This window comes from Podarcis cretensis, assembly GCF_951804945.1.
Source record: "Podarcis cretensis genome assembly, chromosome: 13".
Classification (NCBI taxonomy): Eukaryota; Metazoa; Chordata; class Lepidosauria; order Squamata; family Lacertidae; genus Podarcis; species Podarcis cretensis.
In genome coordinates, this window is record NC_137182.1 from 52977873 (window position 1) to 52997143 (window position 19271).

The 19271-nt window shown below is 51.1% G+C and overlaps 1 protein-coding gene across 1 annotated transcript in view; it reads right to left on the bottom strand.

The window, feature by feature from the left end:
* POLR2A (RNA polymerase II subunit A) overlaps nucleotides 1-19271 on the bottom strand; it is a 33900-nt gene continuing 14629 nt past the window's right edge. The window contains exons 13-29 of the mRNA XM_079951707.1: nucleotides 17985-18079; nucleotides 16810-17013; nucleotides 16451-16673; nucleotides 14619-14802; nucleotides 14001-14172; nucleotides 12193-12298; nucleotides 11661-11866; nucleotides 10343-10567; nucleotides 8961-9207; nucleotides 8734-8834; nucleotides 7094-7198; nucleotides 6773-6955; nucleotides 5088-5291; nucleotides 4125-4311; nucleotides 3512-3625; nucleotides 2146-2295; nucleotides 1-2052 (exon numbers count right to left, since the gene is read on the bottom strand). Of these exons, the coding sequence (XP_079807833.1) occupies nucleotides 896-2052; nucleotides 2146-2295; nucleotides 3512-3625; nucleotides 4125-4311; nucleotides 5088-5291; nucleotides 6773-6955; nucleotides 7094-7198; nucleotides 8734-8834; nucleotides 8961-9207; nucleotides 10343-10567; nucleotides 11661-11866; nucleotides 12193-12298; nucleotides 14001-14172; nucleotides 14619-14802; nucleotides 16451-16673; nucleotides 16810-17013; nucleotides 17985-18079 (3863 nt within the window). The 3' untranslated portion in view covers nucleotides 1-895. The remainder of the gene's footprint in view (nucleotides 2053-2145; nucleotides 2296-3511; nucleotides 3626-4124; nucleotides 4312-5087; nucleotides 5292-6772; nucleotides 6956-7093; nucleotides 7199-8733; nucleotides 8835-8960; nucleotides 9208-10342; nucleotides 10568-11660; nucleotides 11867-12192; nucleotides 12299-14000; nucleotides 14173-14618; nucleotides 14803-16450; nucleotides 16674-16809; nucleotides 17014-17984; nucleotides 18080-19271) is intronic.

The window sequence follows — 19271 nt, forward strand, 5'->3', positions numbered from 1 at the left end:
TGGGAGTTTTTAAAAATTATTTTATTTTTTTTCTTTCAGAAAGTTACAGAGTTTTTGAGCTCACAAGAAAAAGCAAGGATTCCAAAACACCCAACAAAATGACAACGGTTTAATTGCTGTGGCCCCGCTCCAGAGGCATACGCGACGAGAGCCAGGGAGCAGTTCTGAACTTCCAAACATGCTTTGAAAAAAGGGAGGCAAGTATCAGCCCCCCGACAAAAGTAGAAGACTTAAAAACAACTTCTCTCCCGAGGTTCTTAATCATCGGATCTTCCCCTCCCCTCGACCCCCCCCCGCAGAAAAGTGAACACGTTAATGCGAAGCACCTTAACCAAAAAACTTTCTCTAAGGTTTTTAAACATAAATAATTCCTGACGGACACGTACGGAAAAAGGTACTATTATCGTCAAAGCTGACGGGAGTCGTCGCAGCTTCGTAATCTCGCGTTTTCGCCTCTCCCGAAGCACGGTCGTGAGAGGGGCTCCGTCTCGCTGGGGGGGGGGGAGGGCTGCGCCCCCAAACCCTCCTTCACATGTGAGCTACTCTCCCCCCCTCCGAAACAGGGTCCGTGTTTGCTGATTTCACTAGGTAGTCTATGCGATTATTTACAGTATTTCCTTTTTAAAGATAAAAACGACAAGAGAACGGAGAGCAAAACGTTCTCTGTGGGTTTGCGGGATGAAGAGAGAGAGAGAGAAATAGAGAGAGATAGGTATGAGCATTGCAGAATTTCCTTTTGCGCCGGTGTTTTTTTCCAGGCCCCTTGCAAATAGGAGGGTGCCAGGAGCTACCGGAAGTTTCGCCGCCTCCCCAAAGGTTCCCAACGTTTCATCCAATCGCGCCACTCGGAGGTCACCCGCCCACCGGTCTCCGTGGCGACAGGCGCCGCCCGCTCTCAGTTGTCCTCGTCGCTGTCGTCCGGGCTGATGGCCGGGCTGGTGAGGCTGTAGGTGGGAGAGGTGGGGCTGTAGCCGGGGGAGGTGGGCGAGTACGTGGAGCCCTTTGGAGAGGTGGGCGAGTAGGTGGGCGAGGTGGGGCTGTACTTTGGGGAGGTGGGCGAGTAGGTGGGGCTGGTCGGGCTGTACTTGGGGGAGGTCGGGGTGTAGACGGGCGAGGTGGGCGAGTAGGTGGGGCTGGTCGGGCTGTACTTGGGGGTGGTGGGGCTGTAGGTGGGCGACGTCGGGCTGTATTTCGGCGACGTCGGGCTGTACTTGGGCGACGTCGGGCTGTACTTGGGGCTGGTCGGGGTGTATTCTGGGGAGCTGGGGCTGTAGGAGGGGCTGGTCGGGGTGTACTTGGGGCTGGTGGGGCTGTAGCTGGGCGAGCTGGGGCTGTAGCTGGGCGAGGAGGGGGTGTATGTGGGCGACTGCGGGGTGTAGCGGGGGCTGGAGGGGGAGTAGCTGGGCGAGGTGGGGCTGTAGGAGGGGCTGGTCGGGGAATAGCTGGGCGAGGTGGGGCTGTAGTTTGGAGACGTCGGGGTATAGTTCGGCGACGTCGGGCTGTAGCTGGGCGAGGTGGGGCTGTAGCTGGGCGAAGTCGGGGTGTAGTTCGGAGATGTCGGGCTGTAGTTGGGGCTGGTTGGAGAGTAACTGGGCGATGTTGGGCTGTAGCTGGGCGATGTGGGGCTGTAGCTGGGGCTTGTCGGAGAGTAACTGGGGGACGTGGGGCTGTAGCTGGGGCTGGTCGGAGAATAGCTAGGCGACGTGGGGCTGTAGCTGGGGCTGGTCGGGGAGTAACTGGGGGACGTGGGGCTGTAGCTGGGGCTGGTTGGAGAATAGCTAGGCGACGTGGGGCTGTAGCTGGGGCTGGTAGGGCTGTAGCTGGGCGACGTGGGGCTGTAGCTGGGGCTGGTGGGAGAGTAACTGGGGGACGTGGGGCTGTAGCTGGGGCTGGTGGGGCTGTAATTGGGGCTGGTGGGGGAGTACGACGGAGAGGTCGGGCTGTAGGAAGGCGACGTGGGGCTGTAGCTGGGGCTCTGCGGTGTGTACGCTCCTGGGGAACGAGGCTCGTAGGCAGGAGAGGTCGGGGAGTAGCTGGGAGACATAGCGCCACCTAGAGGAAGGGAAGAGGAACAGCCGTCAGTCCAGGTTCCCGGTCTGTTTGTTTTCCCGACAGCGCACTGGAATAATGAATTCTCTCACTCACCTGGCGATGGGATGTACGGGCTGGAGGGTCCTGGAGATCCAGGTGAGCCTGGGGTGGGCGACCAGGCTGGAGAATAGCCGGGGCTGAAGCCACTGGCATCAGAGGCGGCGCTGGGTGAAAAGCCGGCTGCCCCCGGAGTCATTCCGCTACCTGCACAACCGAGGAAGGAAAAAGGGAGTAAGAAACAGGCCCCATGTTGGAGAAAAGAGTTGCACCAAAAAGTTCAGGTCTGGGACAACTTGTAGTACTGCGAAAGTCCTGAGTACCATATTTTTCCCTCTATAAGACGCACCAGACCACAAGACGCACCTAGTTTTTGGAGGAGGAAAACAAGAAAAAAAATATTTCTGAATCTCAGAAGCCAGAACAGCAAGAGGGATCGCTGTGCAGTGAAAGCAGCAATCCCTCTTGCTGTTCTGGCTTCGGGGATAGATGTGCAGCCTGCATTCGCTCCATAAGACGCACACACATTTCCCCTTACTTTTAGGAGGGAAAAGGTGAGTCTTATAGAGCAAAAAATACGGTAATTGCTGGCTGCAGTGGCAATTATTGCAACCCCGCTTTGGAAACTGAAGTGGCAAGCGCAGACTATAAACAGAAATAATAAATAAGGAGCCACATGGTTCTCCCCCCCCCCCCCGCCTGGGTTTTGACGCCATTAGCAGTTGGAGTTTGTCTTCAAAGGCCAAACTGCAGTGTGTGTGTGTGTGTGTGTGTGTCTGTGGATCGATCATTTGCTGTACATAACACCCCCAACAGCCCGTACACACATGACGTTTTCTGCAGGTTATTTCCCTGCCTTTTGCAGTCGGGGGTGCAAGGCCACACGATGCACGTACACAGCTGAGGAACCGAATCTCCCGTTTAGGAGCCCAGCCAATGTTTGCAAAGCAATGAAAGGTCAAACACACAGAGTTCATCTATGTGCTTTTTTCCTTTTTGTTTGGCAGCAGAAAGAACATCGCAAGAAACCCACAAAACCTCTTGGGAGACTATGCAGGTCTCCTTACTTCCCCGAATTTGTGACTTCCCACGGCACGGTCCCAGAGATCCTGGGAAGGAGAGATCGCAAAGGAGGGAAGATTTAGCATCATGGGTCGGGAGCACTGGACGAGGGCCAGAGACACCCAGGTTCAAATCCCCAATTCAAGCCATGAAAGCTTACTGGCCAACGGCCCGGCCTACACAACAGGGACGTTGGGAGGTTAAAACTGCTGCACATCAAAAACAAATGCATGTTGTTGTTGAGCAACTTGGAACAGAATGCAATATTCCAACCATCTGGGTCAAACTCAAACCTGCAGCTAATAATTCCAAGATAAGGGGGCATTTGTGTAGGCGGAAGACCCGCCTCCCCGATACGTACCAACGCTAGGAGACCATGCCCCATAGGCTGGTGTTGCGCCTTGGTTCCAGGGGGTCATGGCAGGTGACATTCCCCCCATGGGGCTGGGAGCAGACCCAAAGAACATGCCGGTAGCTGTGAAGGAATGGAATGGAGTTAGAGAGGATTGGAAATTGGCGTCAACAGAGACCCTCTTGTTTCCACTTACCTAAATCTACTGCCCTAAACTCCCGCTTTTATCCTGCCCTCTGAAACACACATTTCTAAAAGGAAGATGCCCTGCTTTCCTTGATATTCAGTCTCATGAGCCTGCGCACACCTCCCTCACCCCAAAGGAAACGGCTGTGAAGCAAAGCGACGCGTGCTTTTAGCTGCTGAGACGCAGGCGTCTGTTTCAGAGAAGCGAAAAATTCCTCCAAGGGAGGAAACGGTCGCTTGGAGTCACCTGCCCATGCCCGCCTCGCTCCTCTCTGCGGTGGGTGCTTGCTTGTGCATGCCCTGTTGTGCCAACTCCCAGAATCCCCTGCACCGCCCACATGAAACCTGCCTCTTTCCTCTCAAGAGAACCCCAGATTTCCAGGCCTGCCGCCGCCTCCTTGCTCCCGGACCGGCAAGTGCGACAGGTTTGACTTACGTCCACCCACGCCAAGTCCCGGGATGTTGGTGGGGATCTCCATGCCGTATTTGCACTTCTCGGCGTCCAAGAGGAGGTCGAAGCAGCCGGTGCCGGCCGGGGCCAGCTGGCCCAGCATGATGTTCTCCGAGACGCCCTTCATGGGGTCGCTTTCGCCGTGGGCTGCCGCTTCCATCAGCACGTCAACCTGCAGGGGGCAGCGGAGGGCAGGGCGAGTCAAAGGGTGGCGCGCTAGCTCCCCACCCCTGTGGGGGGAGAGGGACATTCTGTTAGAATTCCTGCTCCGTGATTGCAGTCATGGGATCGTTGTCTATCACATGACGGTGTATGTTTTGACTCCACAAAGTGGGAAGTGACGGAGACAGGATGTTTGTGTTACAGTGGTACCTCTGGTTACATACGCTTCAGGTTACAGACTCTGCTAACCCAGAAATAGTGCTTCAGGTTAAGAACTTTGCTTCAGGATGAGAACAGAAATTGTGCTCCGGTGGCGCGGTGGTAGCAGGAGGCCCCATTAGCTAAAGTGTTGCTTCGGGTTAAGAACAGTTTCAGGTTAAGAACGGACCTCCGGAACGAATTAAGTACTTAACACAAGGTACCACTGTACTGTGTTCCGTGAAGTGGGACTATTGTCCTTTGTTCTTTCTCTTTGCTGTCTGATGCTAGAGAGGGAGCCATGTTGCAGTGCTCCGTGTGTGTTTATATGTAAATAAGGTAGATTAGCCAAAATGCTGAGGTCTGTCACGCGAGATGCGCAGAGTCTGCGGATCCCTAAGTGTGCCGATGTCGGTTGGCATTGGTCACCGTGATGTTCAGGCTGAAGAAAGCTTTTGAAACTCCCGAACGATCGACCAGGAGGGAGAGAACGTGCCAGTCGGGCATGCGTCTCTGCCAGTGTCCTACTCGAGTGTAGGCTGAGCTCCTGACAAATTCCTGGCCCTTTCCCTCCCCCAGAGAACTCACCGTCTCTTCGAAGGAGCACTTCATGAGGGGCCCCGTGTCCTGTCGGTTGACGCCATGCCGGGTGATGGCCATCAAGTGGCCGCGGCAAGTCATGGTGTCGCAGAGCAGCGCCAAGTGGCGGTAGTTGACGTAGGAGCCGTCGAAGGAAATGACGTGGTACAGCTCCCTCTCCAGGGCTTTCCTGACGGCCTCGATGCCCAGCACCTGCAAGGGCGAGCAGAGGCAGGCTGCCACAGTTGCAAAGAGCCCCCCCCCCCAAAAAAAACCTGCGCTACCAGATCCCCTCCCTTAAATCTTCACCTCGGAGGGCGCGCCTTCTTCCTTTCTCTCTCTCACACAAACACGAGATCGCCTTGCCCCATTATGAGCCAACTCGGATCACTTCAATCGGTGGAATTGGCACTGTGCAGGTGGCACCCGATACCCGTTCCACATGCACAAAAGAACCATCTTTTAGTGCGCTTCGGAACTCCCTGCCTGTTGAAGCCTTTCACCGCACTGCCTTCCAAAGGCATTTCAATTTAGACAAGCCCAGCCAGAAAGCTGATGCGAGCTCAAATCTGCTTTCAGTCCACTGTTATTTTAAATACCTTAAATTACTGTTAATTTTGCTCGGCAATAATGTCACCCTTGCATCTTTTCTGTAAACCGCTTTTGAAGTTGTTATTGTTGCTTTTGCAGTCAAGTGGTTGTTATTCTATATTAAAATTCTTATATTCTCAAAAAGTCTCAAATGTATAATAAATATTCATTAACGCACACATATCTAAATATACGAACCATGTGTCTGAAAGAGTACAGGAGAGCAATCCTAGAGCCATTTGGATTCTCCCAAATTGACCTCAAATATTCCTCTGCAGTAAGGGAGGCAAATGGGGAAAGCCTTCCCATTGTCTTTTTGGCTCACAAATCCTGTCTTAAGGGCATATTTGTTTAGGAATAGGGTGAGCCTGTGACCTGGACTGAGGAACCAAAGTATTAACCACCACAAAAGAACGACCAGACTGCCCAAGCAATGCAATCAGTGACCATTATCAGGTCTCCTGGCAGACAGGATTTCTGCTGTAGACCGCCTCCTTCTGTGATGTATGTATGATGCTTTAGGGGGTGGTCTTGGGCTACAGGGTGGGCAATTTCAATAGTCTATACAAGGGCTTGCGCACCATTGTTCAGGGTTCTCCTCTCTCCTGCGTGTGGTGAGTGGGGACCCTGTTGCAACAGTTCCTTGAATAAAGATTGGGCTTACTAGCTGTTTTGCTTCTCAATATACTCTGGTCGGCCTCTGTTGTTTTCTCCTACCGATAGGGAACCCACATAAGGACTCTTGGATACCCCATAAGGGGAAGGGGGCAGTTTTTCTTATAACGAGAATAAATAACTGCGCTCAGTTCTATCAGTCTTACTAGCTGCTTTGCTTCTCAAATATACTTTGGTTGGTCTCTGTTATTTCCTCCTACCGACAGGCAACCCTCAAGGATTCTTTACAGGCTCCAGAATACCCCATAAGGGAAAAGAAGCAGTTTTTTTTCTTGTAACACGCTGTATGCATCATATAAAATTAATAAACAAATGAACATGCCCTATCGCAGATGGAGGGGCTGCTCCCCTCCCACCCCTCGCACGGGAGCGGGAAACCCCAGAACGCGCCCCCTCCTAGCCGTATATCCCCCTCCCGGGGTACCCACCGTAAAGATCTCCACAATGTCGTTGGAGGTCGTGCGCACGGGGTCCACATCCTTCTCGCTCAGCACCCGCATGAGGCTGACGCCGTCTGTCTCCAGAATCCACTCCTGCAAAGCCTTGAACTCCCCGTCCTCCGTGATTATGATCTTCTTCTTGTTGTCCGTCTGGGGCAGGTGCATGTAGACCTGGGGGGGGGGGGAGGGCAAAAAGGGGGGGGTCAGAGTGCGCTAGGAGGGAGCCCCTATCATGCCTAGGTGGGGAGGCGATTGTGGGAGCCAGCTGGGGTCTCCCGAATGCGAATCCCGCCCGCCGCCCAGGCTCACCTTGCTGATCTGTTCAATGCCCTGAAGCGTCATGTCCGTCAGCATGTTGGACTCAATGCAGCGGAGGAAGACGTCGTCGTCCATCTTGTCCACAACTTCCTCCTCCTGTAAGCCGCGTAAGAGGGAGGGGAGGAGGCAGAAAGTGTCAGCCCTGTTGTGTCCTCAGGACCCCAAAACTGCCCCGGAAAGGCTGCCGGGAGCCTGAGGAACCACTTTGCGCTGGCATGAGTGCATTTGCATTTTGCAGGAGCTGTCTCCGGGTGTGTTTTTCGCCCAAAAAGCAGTATATCGAAAAAAGTCACAGAGCAATAATGATAGGTAACTGCCCTTCCTTCTTCCCCTTGCCAGATCCACGCCTCACAGGCCGTGGCAAGGCAGAGACGCTGGCATCTGCAGATGGAGTGGCTTGGATGCGACTCTGGAGAAGGGCAATCTCCTCAACCAGCCCGTGGGATAAATGTACGACCCACTGGGCATGTGACATGCCACTAGCCTGTACAGATACTCTCATGTATTTCTGGTTATGTAAACGGACCTTCCCTGGCTTTCCCATTTCCCTCGATGATAATAATAATAATAATTTATTATTTGTACCCCACCCATCTGGCCTCCTTCCTTCCTTCCTGCTATCACAGTCTTCATTCTTTGATTTTGGGTGGCTCTCTAGTCCAGGGGTCAGCAAACTTTTTCAGCAGGGGGCCAGACTACTTTCTCTCAGATCTTGTGGGGGGGGGTGGTAGACTATTTTTTTTTTTGGGGGGGGGTGTGTGGAATGAACGAATTCCTATGCCACACAAATAACCCAGAGATGCCTTTTACATAAAAGTACACATCCTACTCCTGTACAAACACCAGGCAGGCCCCACAAATAACCCAGAAATGCATTTTAAAGAAAAGCGCACCTTCTACTCACGTAAGAACGTGCTGATTCCTGGACCATCCATGGGCCGGATTTAGAAGGCGATTGGGCTGGATCCGTCCCCTGGGCCTTAGTTTGCCTACGCATGCTCTAGTGTAGTAGTATTAACTAGATAAAGTGACACGGGCAGCGCTGTAGTCTAAACCACCGAGCCTCTCGGGTTTGCCGATTGGAAGGTTGGTAGTTCGAATCTGCTTTACGGGGGTGAGCTCCCGTTTTTCTGCCCCAGCTCCTGCCAACCTAGCACCCCACAGTCGAATTCGACTGGACTTAATGGTCCAGGGGTCTTTTACTTCTTACCTATTAGCTAGAAGTATGCCTTAATACTTTAAAAATTGTATTTTTGATGAATGAAGATATGTACAGGGAGCTGTCAGAGAGAAGAGGAAGGGGCAGTATGAGCGGCAGGTCAGAATTGTTTTTCTCATGGTGTGAGACTGATTAAGGGGAATCTCTCCCAGGTGGGAGGATTCAGATAAGATTAAGATAAAACGCTGACTGAGGGCTACACAGATATATTTATAATTTTGTGTTTTATGAGGATCATGATGATCATTAATGCGCCTTTTTCTCTTCTCTTTTCCCTGTTTGATATATTATTTTTCATTAGTCTAATTAGCTCAGTTTGAGTTTTATGGAAGTATCAGGTTGGAAACCTTTAATAAAGTAGATTTAAAAGGCTTCATTCAAAGACACCTTCTCCCAGGACCACCCCCCTCACCTCTTGCATCTTGTTTTCGTCGCTGTTCATGATCCGGATCCGCAGCACCAACTTCTCCGCGTTGTCATCGTTGAAAATGCAGTTGAGGTCGTCCCCAAAGCCTGCAGAGGGAGGAGGGAAGGAAGGTTGAGCGTCTGGGCTGAAGAGCAAACCGCAACACCTTCTCTAGAATGTTTTTTTTGGGGGGGGGGCGGGGACCCAATCCCAACTCTGCCCCTCCTTCTCACCAGCATTGATTTTCTCGGCGATCTGCTCCATGGTGAGCTTGCGGTCGGTCATGTGCTTGCGGTCCAGCTCCACACGCAGCAGCCAGGGGGAGATGCGGGTGACGTCAAAGTCGGGCATCTCGTAGTAGACGTTCACCCACTCCTGGTCCTCGGCCACCACCGTGTTCTGCGGGTTGGGGTCGTAGTAGATGGCGGTGTTGGCAGTCACCTTGCGGAGGGTCGTGTGCTCCAGGCGGCAAAGGATGTCCTGGGAAGAAGACGGACCCCCGGGAAAGTAGGGGGTAGGGGAGAGAATGGGGTGAAGACGCCTGGCCACGAGAGCACCTAGTCTTACCCTCCTGCCAACCACAAAGCTGCCCCTTTCCACTCAATTCATTTTTTGGGGGGGGGGGGGAGCAAGTTCTGTGCGTAACAAGCTAAACTTGGGCCGTCTCCTGCAATTCATCAGTCAACCTGCGGGGATCCGAGAGTGAGGGATCAGGCACACAGGGAAACCTCGCTGTCCACGAAACAGCAAATGGATAAAGGGGACCGCACAGAGCTTAGCGATGCTTCGAAATCCTTTGCGTTTAAGATGAATATCCACAGAAATAAACTTGTATCAGTAATAAAAGCACATTCTATTTTATTGGGTCGTTTTGGAATGATTCCCCCAACTCTTGCTTCTTTCTCTGCTTATGATACAATGTATTTCCACCTGTAATGTGGATTTAACCCTGTAGGAGTACGTTTTTATTGATGTAAAGGTAAAGGGTAAAGGTACCCCTGACCATTAGGTCCAGTCGTGGCCGACTCTGGGGTTGTGGTGCTCATCTGGCTTTATTGGCCGAGGGAGCTGGCGTACAGCTTCCGGGTCATGTGGCCAGCATGACTAAGCCGCTTCTGGCGAACCAGAGCAGCACACGGAAACGCCGTTTATCTTCCCGCTGGAGCGGTACCTATTTATCTACTTGCACTTTGACGTGCTTTCGAACTGCTAGGTTGGCAGGAGCAGGGACTGAGCAACGGGAGCTCACCCTGTCACAGGGATGTGAACTGCCGACCTTCTGATCGGCAAGTCCTAGGCTCTGTGGTTTAACCCACAGCACCACCTGCGTCCCCCTTTTATTGATGTAGACCACTAAAAAACTATTTTTTTGATGACATGGTGGTACTGTACTAAAAAGTTTCAGCAACTACTAAATGAACAGGAAGGTTTGCAGCTTCTGCTGGGAAGGGACCCAGAAGCAGAAGGAAAAGACCATGACTGTGAGTGTGGAGTTGTTTGAGAAAAAGGCCTTTGGAGGCTACAAGGGGTGTGAAAAATCTTCAGCCAACAGGCAGAGTCTCCTTTTGCTCCACCCCACTCCTTTCCTGCCTTTTCTCCTCCTCTGGATTCTTACCTTGGCCCTCTCGGCGTCTCGGGCAGACTGCCCCAGCAGGAAGACGGTCAGCGAGGGGGTCTTGGGCTTCTTGGAGATGTTGATCAGCTCCTTGAGTCGGGGCACGCCCAGCGTCACGTTCTTGGCCGAGACACCGGCGTAGTGGAAGGTGTTGAGGGTCATCTGAGTGGCCGGCTCGCCCAGGGACTGGGCAGCCAGCGCCCCCACCATCTCGCCAGGGTGAGCCTACGGGAGGATGGGCAAAGAGGGAATGAGCAGCCGCTGACCTCAAGGGGCCGCCCAGCCATGGCTTTATACGGTAAGCCAGTCTGGACCCTGGCAGACCAGGGTTCCAATCCCCGCCCAGCCAAGAAGCCCATTGGGTGGACTTGGGCCAGTCACTCACTCACTCTCAGCTTAACCTATCTTCTAGGGTTGTTGTGCGGTTAAAATGGAGAGGAGAACCTAACAGTGATATTCTTATGGTGCAGCCACATGGAGACCCTTTTTGCTCATTTTTCATTAACCACAGTTTAGTGTTACGTCTAAACCATGCTTAACCTAAACTATGTTCAAACAAGCTGCAAAGCAGGGTGGATAAAAATCAATGATTTTTAAAACTATATATATTAAAAAATGGATTTTTAAAAATTTAAATTAAATATTTTTGGAGGGAAATTTTTTCTAAAGACAGTTTTCTATTTAAGTTACATTATAGTCCAAAGGCTATTCATCAGGAAATAAGGATTTGTTTTAAGTTTTTCATGTGTGCTAAAAACTCAAGTCTTTTTTTTTTAATGTTTAACCACATCAGTTAGCAAACATGGATACATATGCCATAATGTTACTGTTTTAGTTAAATAAATTATTTAAATTGTTATTAAGGGAATGATTATTTTTCTCCTTCCAATAAAGTACAGGAGAAAAGTTGTCCGAATATAAACAGTTAACTTATTAAACCTCACAATAATTTCACTGTCTATGTATTTCTAATAGCATAAGCAAATCAGTACTTTTTGCTACAACTGCAAAAACTACTCTGAAAATTTATCATTCCAAAAACAAAACCTTCGTCTGGTTGCAAATATTAAGATTATACCAGCAACAATGAGTCTCTCTGTAAAAAAAAATGATTTAAATCAAGTCTTGCTGACGAGTGATTTAAATCAAATCCACCCGGTTGCAAAGCCTTGAATTTCAAACATAGTTTGGCTATAAATTTGAAAACGATCTTGTTCAACTGGTTTGGGTTATGTCCCTCAAGAGTCCCTTAAAAACATTTTAATTTTTCCCCTGGAGGGAGCCAAACATCCAGGACGGTACCCAGCCAGGTACTCACAATTGCCTGGTTGAATTTGGACTCGATCTCGCCCAGCAGCCAGTCGAAGGCTTCCCCGCTGAGGCGGAACTCCTCAATCATGCGCCGGCTGCAGAGCGTGGAGCGCAGGTGGATGTTGAAGAGGAGCGTGGCGTTCTCCTGCGCCTGTTTGCTGAGGGGGTCGTCCCCGTTCACAATCACCAGTTTCTTGCTGAGCTCCTTGACGCCTGTCGCAGGAAGCAGAGAAGGGCAGGAGGGGGTGAGCTGGGAGATTGTGGCTCGCTTGTTCTTGGCAAGTTAATATATCCCGGCCTTGTTCCAGCCACGTTCTACATCTTCCCCTCCCTCCCGGGAGACCCGGCTGAATTATTCACGTCGGAAAAGAGTCACTGGATTCGGCAGCGCGGCAAGGAAGCCCAACGGAGGAGCACGGCCGCAGATTTCCCCTGGCAGGCTGGTGTGTGTGTGTGTGTGTGTGTGTGTGTGTGTGTGTGTGAGATCCTCCCCTCCCCTGCTCTTGCCACTGGTTTCTGCCCCTCCCTGCCAAACTCACCATCCACCACCTTGATAGGATGCAGGTCGGACGGCAGGCGTGTGTTGATGTGGAAGATCTTCTGCGCATTCCAAATCATGCGCAGCAAGTTGCATGGGAGAACCACCTGTGTGGGAATGGAGAGTTAAGAGCTGGGCACTGCCAGGTGCGGCCATCGACCAACGCTGCCCCCTCCACCACCAGCCAGACTCCTCCTTTTAACCTCTCACTGCTTTTCCAGCAGGGCGTATCCTATACCACCAAGCTTATGACGGCATTTCATATATTAAACAAACAGATAACAAGGAAAATATCGTACAGTTGTACCTCAGCTCCCGAACGCCTTGGGAGACAAACGTTCCAGCTCCCAAACGATCAAAAACCAGAAGCGTTTCAGTTTTTGAATGTTCTTTTGGAAGCTGAACGTCCAATGGGGCTTCAGCAGTTTCCGATTGGCTGCAGGAAGCTCCTGCAGCCAATCAGAAGCCATGCTTTGGTTTCCAAATGTTTTGGAAGTTGAATGGACGTCTGGAACAGATTCTGTTTGACTTCCAAGGTACGACTGCACTGCCAATATGTAAGTTGATCTCCAATTTTATTTTTCTCTACGGTTTTCGTTGTATGGTTTTCTATGTGTGATTGCTGTACACCATACCCTGAATGTTTTTTTAAAAATAAACTTTATATTCCTTTTTTTAAAAAAACTGAGTAATAAATAGTCCAAGGCAAGGCGAAGGAGAACAACAAAATGGGTTGATTAATTTTGCTATGGATTTATGTAAAGAGGGTGGTTTGGGGGGGCGAGGAGAGAGGCATGAGTTAGAAAACCCTAATTAGGTCCAGTAATCCCTGCATCTTTGCATATTACAACTTATTACATGCCTTCACCCTAAGCTCCTGGGGTAGGTCACAGCCATTAAATCGCAGCATTGAAACACAATTATTAAAAACAGCTTGAAACAACTTAAAATTACTGCTCCAACCTTTTTCTCACTTTCAAAATCAAGATTTGCTTGTGCCACACCTAGTGCTTTTTTTTTTTACTGGTAAGAAATATATTGGAAAACACAACTAAGGTGGTCCTCGCTATCCCTTGACGCTCTAGCTCTTATTTTGAAAGGGTAAAAAAAGGTAAAGGTACCCCTGCCCGTACGGGCCAGTCTTGACAGACTCTGGGGTTGTGCGCCCATCTCACTTAAGAGGCCAGGGGCCAGCGCTGTCCGGAGACACTTCCGGGTCACGTGGCCAGCGTGACATCGCTGCTCTGGCGAGCCAGAGCCGCACATGGAAACGCCGTTTACCTTCCCGCTGGTAAGCGGTCCCTATTTATCTACTTGCACCCAGAGGTGCTTTCGAACTGCTAGGTTGGCAGGCGCTGGGACCGAGCAGCGGGAGCGCACCCCGCCGCAGGGATTCAAACCGCCGACCTTTCGATCGGCAAGTCCTAGGCGCTGAGGCTTTAACCCACAGCGCCACCTGCGTCCCCTTTTGAAAGGGTATCTATCTGTTATTATGCAAATAAATGAAATTATCTTGGTGCTATGCTACATGACCCTGAAATGTTCAAATGCTGCTTTGATTGCCCTTGAATCTTCCTGCCACGCCAAGGGGGAAGCCCACACCCTTTGAGAACCACGGAACTAGCGCATCCAGGAAGCAGAGAGGGAATGTCCACAAATGCAGGGTTGGGGGTTTTTTTTGGGGGGGGGGCATCAAAAAAACACCCTGTTGAACCAGACCAGAAACACGATCTGGACTAGGAGTCTCCAGGGGTGTCTTCCTGCCCAGCCAGCCGCCTGGAGGTCAAGACAAGGCCCGACAAGCCTCACCTTGCTGTCTCCCGTAGGGAAGATCACCCTCAGCACCTCCCGGTCGGCCTTCATCTTCTCGAACTCCCTCTCCAGCTCATTCTGGATGTGGGCGTTGCTGAGAATGTCCTTCACCATCTCCTCCTGCAGGGTGCGCCGCAGAGCCCGCTCATTGGTGTAGTCGAATTTGAACCTGGAGAGGGGGGAGAAGAAGGAGAAGAGACCTTCAAGAGGACAGCTGCGATGCTCTGGATATTTCCAGAGCAACAAAGCGAAGCCACGGTCTGCTGGGAACAGGGGCTCTTGATGCAATAGAAGGGCGGTGTGTTTGTTTCGCCAGCTGAAAATAATTCATTGCATGTGCCTGACTGTTGCAGCCCATCTGAGATTGCAGTAAGAAAAGACAGAATTTCAAGAGGCATCCTATAGCTTAGCTTGGCCTTCCCCAACCTCAGTTCGTCTCCTTTACAGGCGACTCTACTGACCCAGAAGCTGTTTGCACTGAACTCCCTCGTTGCCCAGCGCAGATCAGGATTCTCCAGCCTCATAAGCAGGGGGGAGAGAGGAAATCCCACACAAGGTGGGAGCAACGGAATAAAGGCCATGCACACAGAAGGAAACCCCCGAGGCAAGACTCACTTCTTCTCAAAGGCCTTGTTGGAGGGCTTGAGCGTGGCCAGGTTCTGGAACTCCACACTCTCCCCCGCCAGCCCATCCTCGCCGTAGCGCAGCTGCACCACCTGGTTGATGGAATTGCGCACCGTGGCGTCGTACTTCACCATCACAGACTCCATGGACTTGATCAGCCGCCGCTGGATGTAACCTGGCCGTGGGGCAGAGGAGGTGGTTAGCGAGAAACCCGGTGAGCCCCACAGATCCTCCATATCTGTCTGTCTGTCTGTCATTTTTATTAAATTTTCTGTTTTACAATTCAAAACACTCATTTAAACATCCTTAAAATATCAGCAACTTCCCTTCCTCTCTTTCCGTGTTTCATTTTGCGTATGACAAATCCCTGCATATTTTACAAAACTAAACCATTCAGTATCCCATTATTGCATCCATCAAAACTTGTGTACACTGTTGAATTTATCTTAATACTGCCAACGTTTTTCAAGTGTACACAATTTACCATGTACTCAATAAATGTTTTCCAATCTGTTCTAAACGTATGTTCTTCTTGTTCTCTTATTCTCTATGTTAAGTCGGCAAGCTGCGCAGAAGAATATCACCGTTCTTCTTTAGTTGGGGCTATGCTTACTTTCCATTTTGGGGCTAACAAAACACGGGCCACTGTAAATAACCTTTTTTGACAGGTAGGAATTGCTGTCTGAATTATCCCCAACAAAAAGGACTCGGGGTTTCTTTTGGAAATGTACTTTTATACATTTTTTTTCAATTCATTATGGATTATTTCCCCAATACTCTTTTACAAGTCCACCACATTCAAGTCCACACAAGTGCTGCTTCTGTCAGCAGCTCAGGCTTCTGGGTGAAGAGGGGACCTGTTCTTGCCAATGCTCTCATGGACCACACCTGGGCTACAATATCTGTCCAAGAGCCAGAGAGTCCCATCTCTGGAAAACGAATGCCTGGACATCTCCCGGTTTAGGCCAGTTACTAAGCAAAAGTGTTTTAAGTTTCCCAGATTGCTCTCTGTGTGGCGACCTCTCGTCTTTATGTCCCTAACTGGAACCTGTGCTGCATCTTCATGGGGCAGTGGATTCGTTGGTAATGTATAAGGGTTCTTGGGTCCCGCTTCTCGAGTTCCCAAGGGGTCCCATTTTGCTAAAAGTATTTTCCTTTCCTAAATGGCTTTCATTCTACCCTATCATTAATCCATCTACTTCTTCATTTTGGGTCTGCATGTTTGGGGGCCTCCTGTGGCGCAACAGGTCAGTGCATTTCGCTGTTAAGCAGAAGGGTCGTGGTTCGAGCCCACCCAGGGATGGCGTGGGGAGAATTCTTGCATTGCCGGGGGGGGGGGGGTTGGACTAGATGACCCTAGGGGTCCCTCCCACCTCTAGAATTCTGATGTGGGTTAAAGCCTTGGTTCTAAGCCAGTGTCTTGGACACATCTTTGGTCACATCTGTGACTTTATCTGCCTTGATTCCCCAGAAGCAGAGAGAGGCAATTTAACTCTTGCTCCTTGTGGAGTTTTGGGGGCGTCCAAAGCACAGCCTGAGATCTCCTGGATCAGACTGGACGAGCAAAAGAAGAGTGGTGTGGCAGCTGTCCTACCTAACAGGGTTGCTTTTACCCCCTGGGTGCTGGCGCCCTGTCTAAACCACCAAGGAAACACTGGCCTGGATTTGGGGGGTCAGGTTTTCTGAATTCCTGAATTGAACCTGACTTTCCCAGGCAGGGTGGGAAGATGAATCCCGGTTGCTGAAAGAACAGCACTAAACCACCAAGTGGAGTCATGTACCCCTCTCTCTTCTCTCCCCCCTCCCCCTCCCTCCAAACCCACCTGTTTCAGCTGTTTTGACAGCTGTGTCGATCAGCCCCTCTCGGCCTCCCATGGCGTGGAAGAAGAACTCCGTTGGGGTGAGACCGGCCAGGTAGGAATTCTCCACGAAGCCCCTGCTCTCGGGGCCGTAGTCATCCTTGATGAAGTGGGGCAGCGTCCGGTGCTTGAAGCCAAAGGGGATGCGCTTCCCTTCCACGTTCTGCTGCCCCACCACGGCGATGACCTGTGGGGAGAAGGGGGGAGAGGTAGGGCAGTAACCCAAAGAGCCTGGCATCCGGCGGAACAGGAAGGCCGGCTGTCAGGTCTGGGGTCCATCCGTCCACCCACTGGGTTGATGGAAGCGGAGGGGCGAGGCCTACCTGCGAGATGTTAATCTTGGAGCCCTTAGCTCCCGACACCACCATGGACTTGAAGTTGTTGTACTCAGAGAGGGACTTCTGGGCGGACGAGCCGGTCTTGTCTCGGGCGTCGTTCAGGATCCTGTTGACCTGGTTCTCAAAGGTCTGCCTCAGCGTGTTGCCAGGGGTGGGCTCCAGTTCGTTGTTGTGGGCCTTCTCGATCACCTGGAGTCAGGTGGTTAAAGTGGGGGAGAGTCTCAGAACGGGCCCCTTCCCCCAGGACAAAGCCAAGCCCCCCCCCCCCAAGGCTATGGGATTGCTCTCCCCTTCCCTCTCCATCCTACCCAAACACAACCCTCCCTTCCCTCGCCTGTGTGGTGTAGCGTTTAGAGTGTCGGTCCAGGGTTCAAATCTCCACTCGGGTGCGAAGCTCACAGGGTGGGCCTTGGGCCTGTCACTGCCTCTCTCAACCTAACCTACCTCAGAGGGTTGTTGTGAGGAAGAGAGGAGGGCGAGGTAAGCCACCCTGAGGTCCTTGGAGGAAAGGTGGGCTATAGATACAATGAATAAACAAACCCATCTCTGCTGGATCCCACAGAGCTCTGTGAAAACCATCTCTATAAGGAATAATAATAACAACAACAACAACTATTTATTATTTATACCCAACTCATCTGGCTGGGCCTCCCCAGCCACTCTGGGTGGCTTCCAACAAGATATTAAAATACAGTAATGCACAAAACATTAAAAACTTCCCTAAACAAACAGTATCCCCCTAACTCCACCCCGACGCACCCCTTGAAAATTGCCAATGGTCTTGGTGAACCCCCTGGCAGTTTTTCTATCTGCTGTAGCAATTGTGTGGGTGTGCTCTGCTAGGTGCTGTGCGGCTTTTAACCACCTTGCTTTCTAACACACACGCTGCAGGACACCCAGATGAAACCTGCAGACCACAGTTTGGAAACCTCTGGTGTCGATTTCCCCCCAGCTCCCGATCTACAGGCCAAGGGCAACCAGCCTGAAGCACTGCTGGTGGATTCAGAAGGAAGCACGCCGTGGCCTTGAGCTCAGGTCCTTAACTGCTATGGCGGAATAATGATGAACCCCCACCCACTCTGCCCTCTTTCCCCAAGAGCTCCTATCCCCCTCGCCATGCGCTCGTCGCTTTGGGTGCAGAGTTCTGCTCCCTTCCTTACCTCTATGACATCCTGCTTGGCCTTCTTGATGGTGTTCTGAATGTCTTGGTAGGTCTTGGCATCAGCGATGGAGTCCCCGATCCCAATGGTGTGGCCTGCCAAAGAGGGGGAGAAGAAGCTCAACACCAGAAAGGGAGAACAAGAAAGCCGGCGTGGCCTAGCAGTTAGCGTCGGGCTACAGCCTGGGAGACGAGGGTTCAAATCCCTGCCCGGCCATGAAGCTCACAGGGCAACTCCCAGCCTAACCTACCTTAAATGAGGGAGGGGTACAAAGTAGGCCCCTCAGAGAAGCAGAGAGGTTATATGGGCAATAAATCAGGGCTTCCAAAACTTGGGCCTTCATCTGCTCTTCAACTACAACTCCCATCATCCCTAGCTAGCAGGACCAGCGGTCAGGGATGATGGGAATTGTAGTCAAAAATCAACTGGAGACCCAAGTTTGAGAAATGTTGCATTTTAGCCTCTGGCACTGGAGCCAGAGCACAGCCCTTGTGTGTGACTTTGGAAATGCAACAAAATAAATACAGTGGTACCTTAGTTTACAACCATAATCCATTCTGGAGGTCTGTTTGTAAACCATAATAATAATAATAATAATAATAATAATAATAATAATAATTTATTACTTATACCCTGCCCATCTGGCTGAGCCTCCCCAGCCACTCTGGGTGGCTCCCAATCGAGTGTTAAAAACAAGACAGCATTAAATATTAAAAAAACCCCTAAACAGGGCTGCCTTCAGATGTCTTTTAAAGATAAGATAGCTGCTTATTTCCTCCACATCTGAAGGGAGGGCGTTCCACAGGGCGGGTTCCACCACCAAGAAGGCCCTCTGTCTGGTTCCCTGTAACCTCACTTCTTGAAATGAGGAAACTGCCAGAAGGCCCTCGGCGCTGGACCTCAGTGTCTGGGCAGAACGATGGAGGTGGAGATGCTCCTTCAGCTCTACTGGGCCTTTGAGGCTGTTTAGGGCTTTAAAGGTCAGCACCAACACTTTGAATTGTGCTCAGAAACGTACTGGGACAGGTTGTAACCCAGGGCATGCTTTTGCCAATGGGGCCTCCAAAAAGAATTTGGTTGTAATCCAAAATAAGTTTGCAAACCGGGACACACGCACTTCCGGGTTTGACGTGTTTGTAATCCAAAATGTATGCAAACCAAGGTACCGCTGTAATGGCAATGCAGGGAACCAGTTGGTGCCTAACTGAGGAGGCCCAAGGTGGGTCTGGTCGAGCAAGTAATGAGTTAAACCAGAACCCCAACGCTGCAACTGCCAGACTCCTCTGG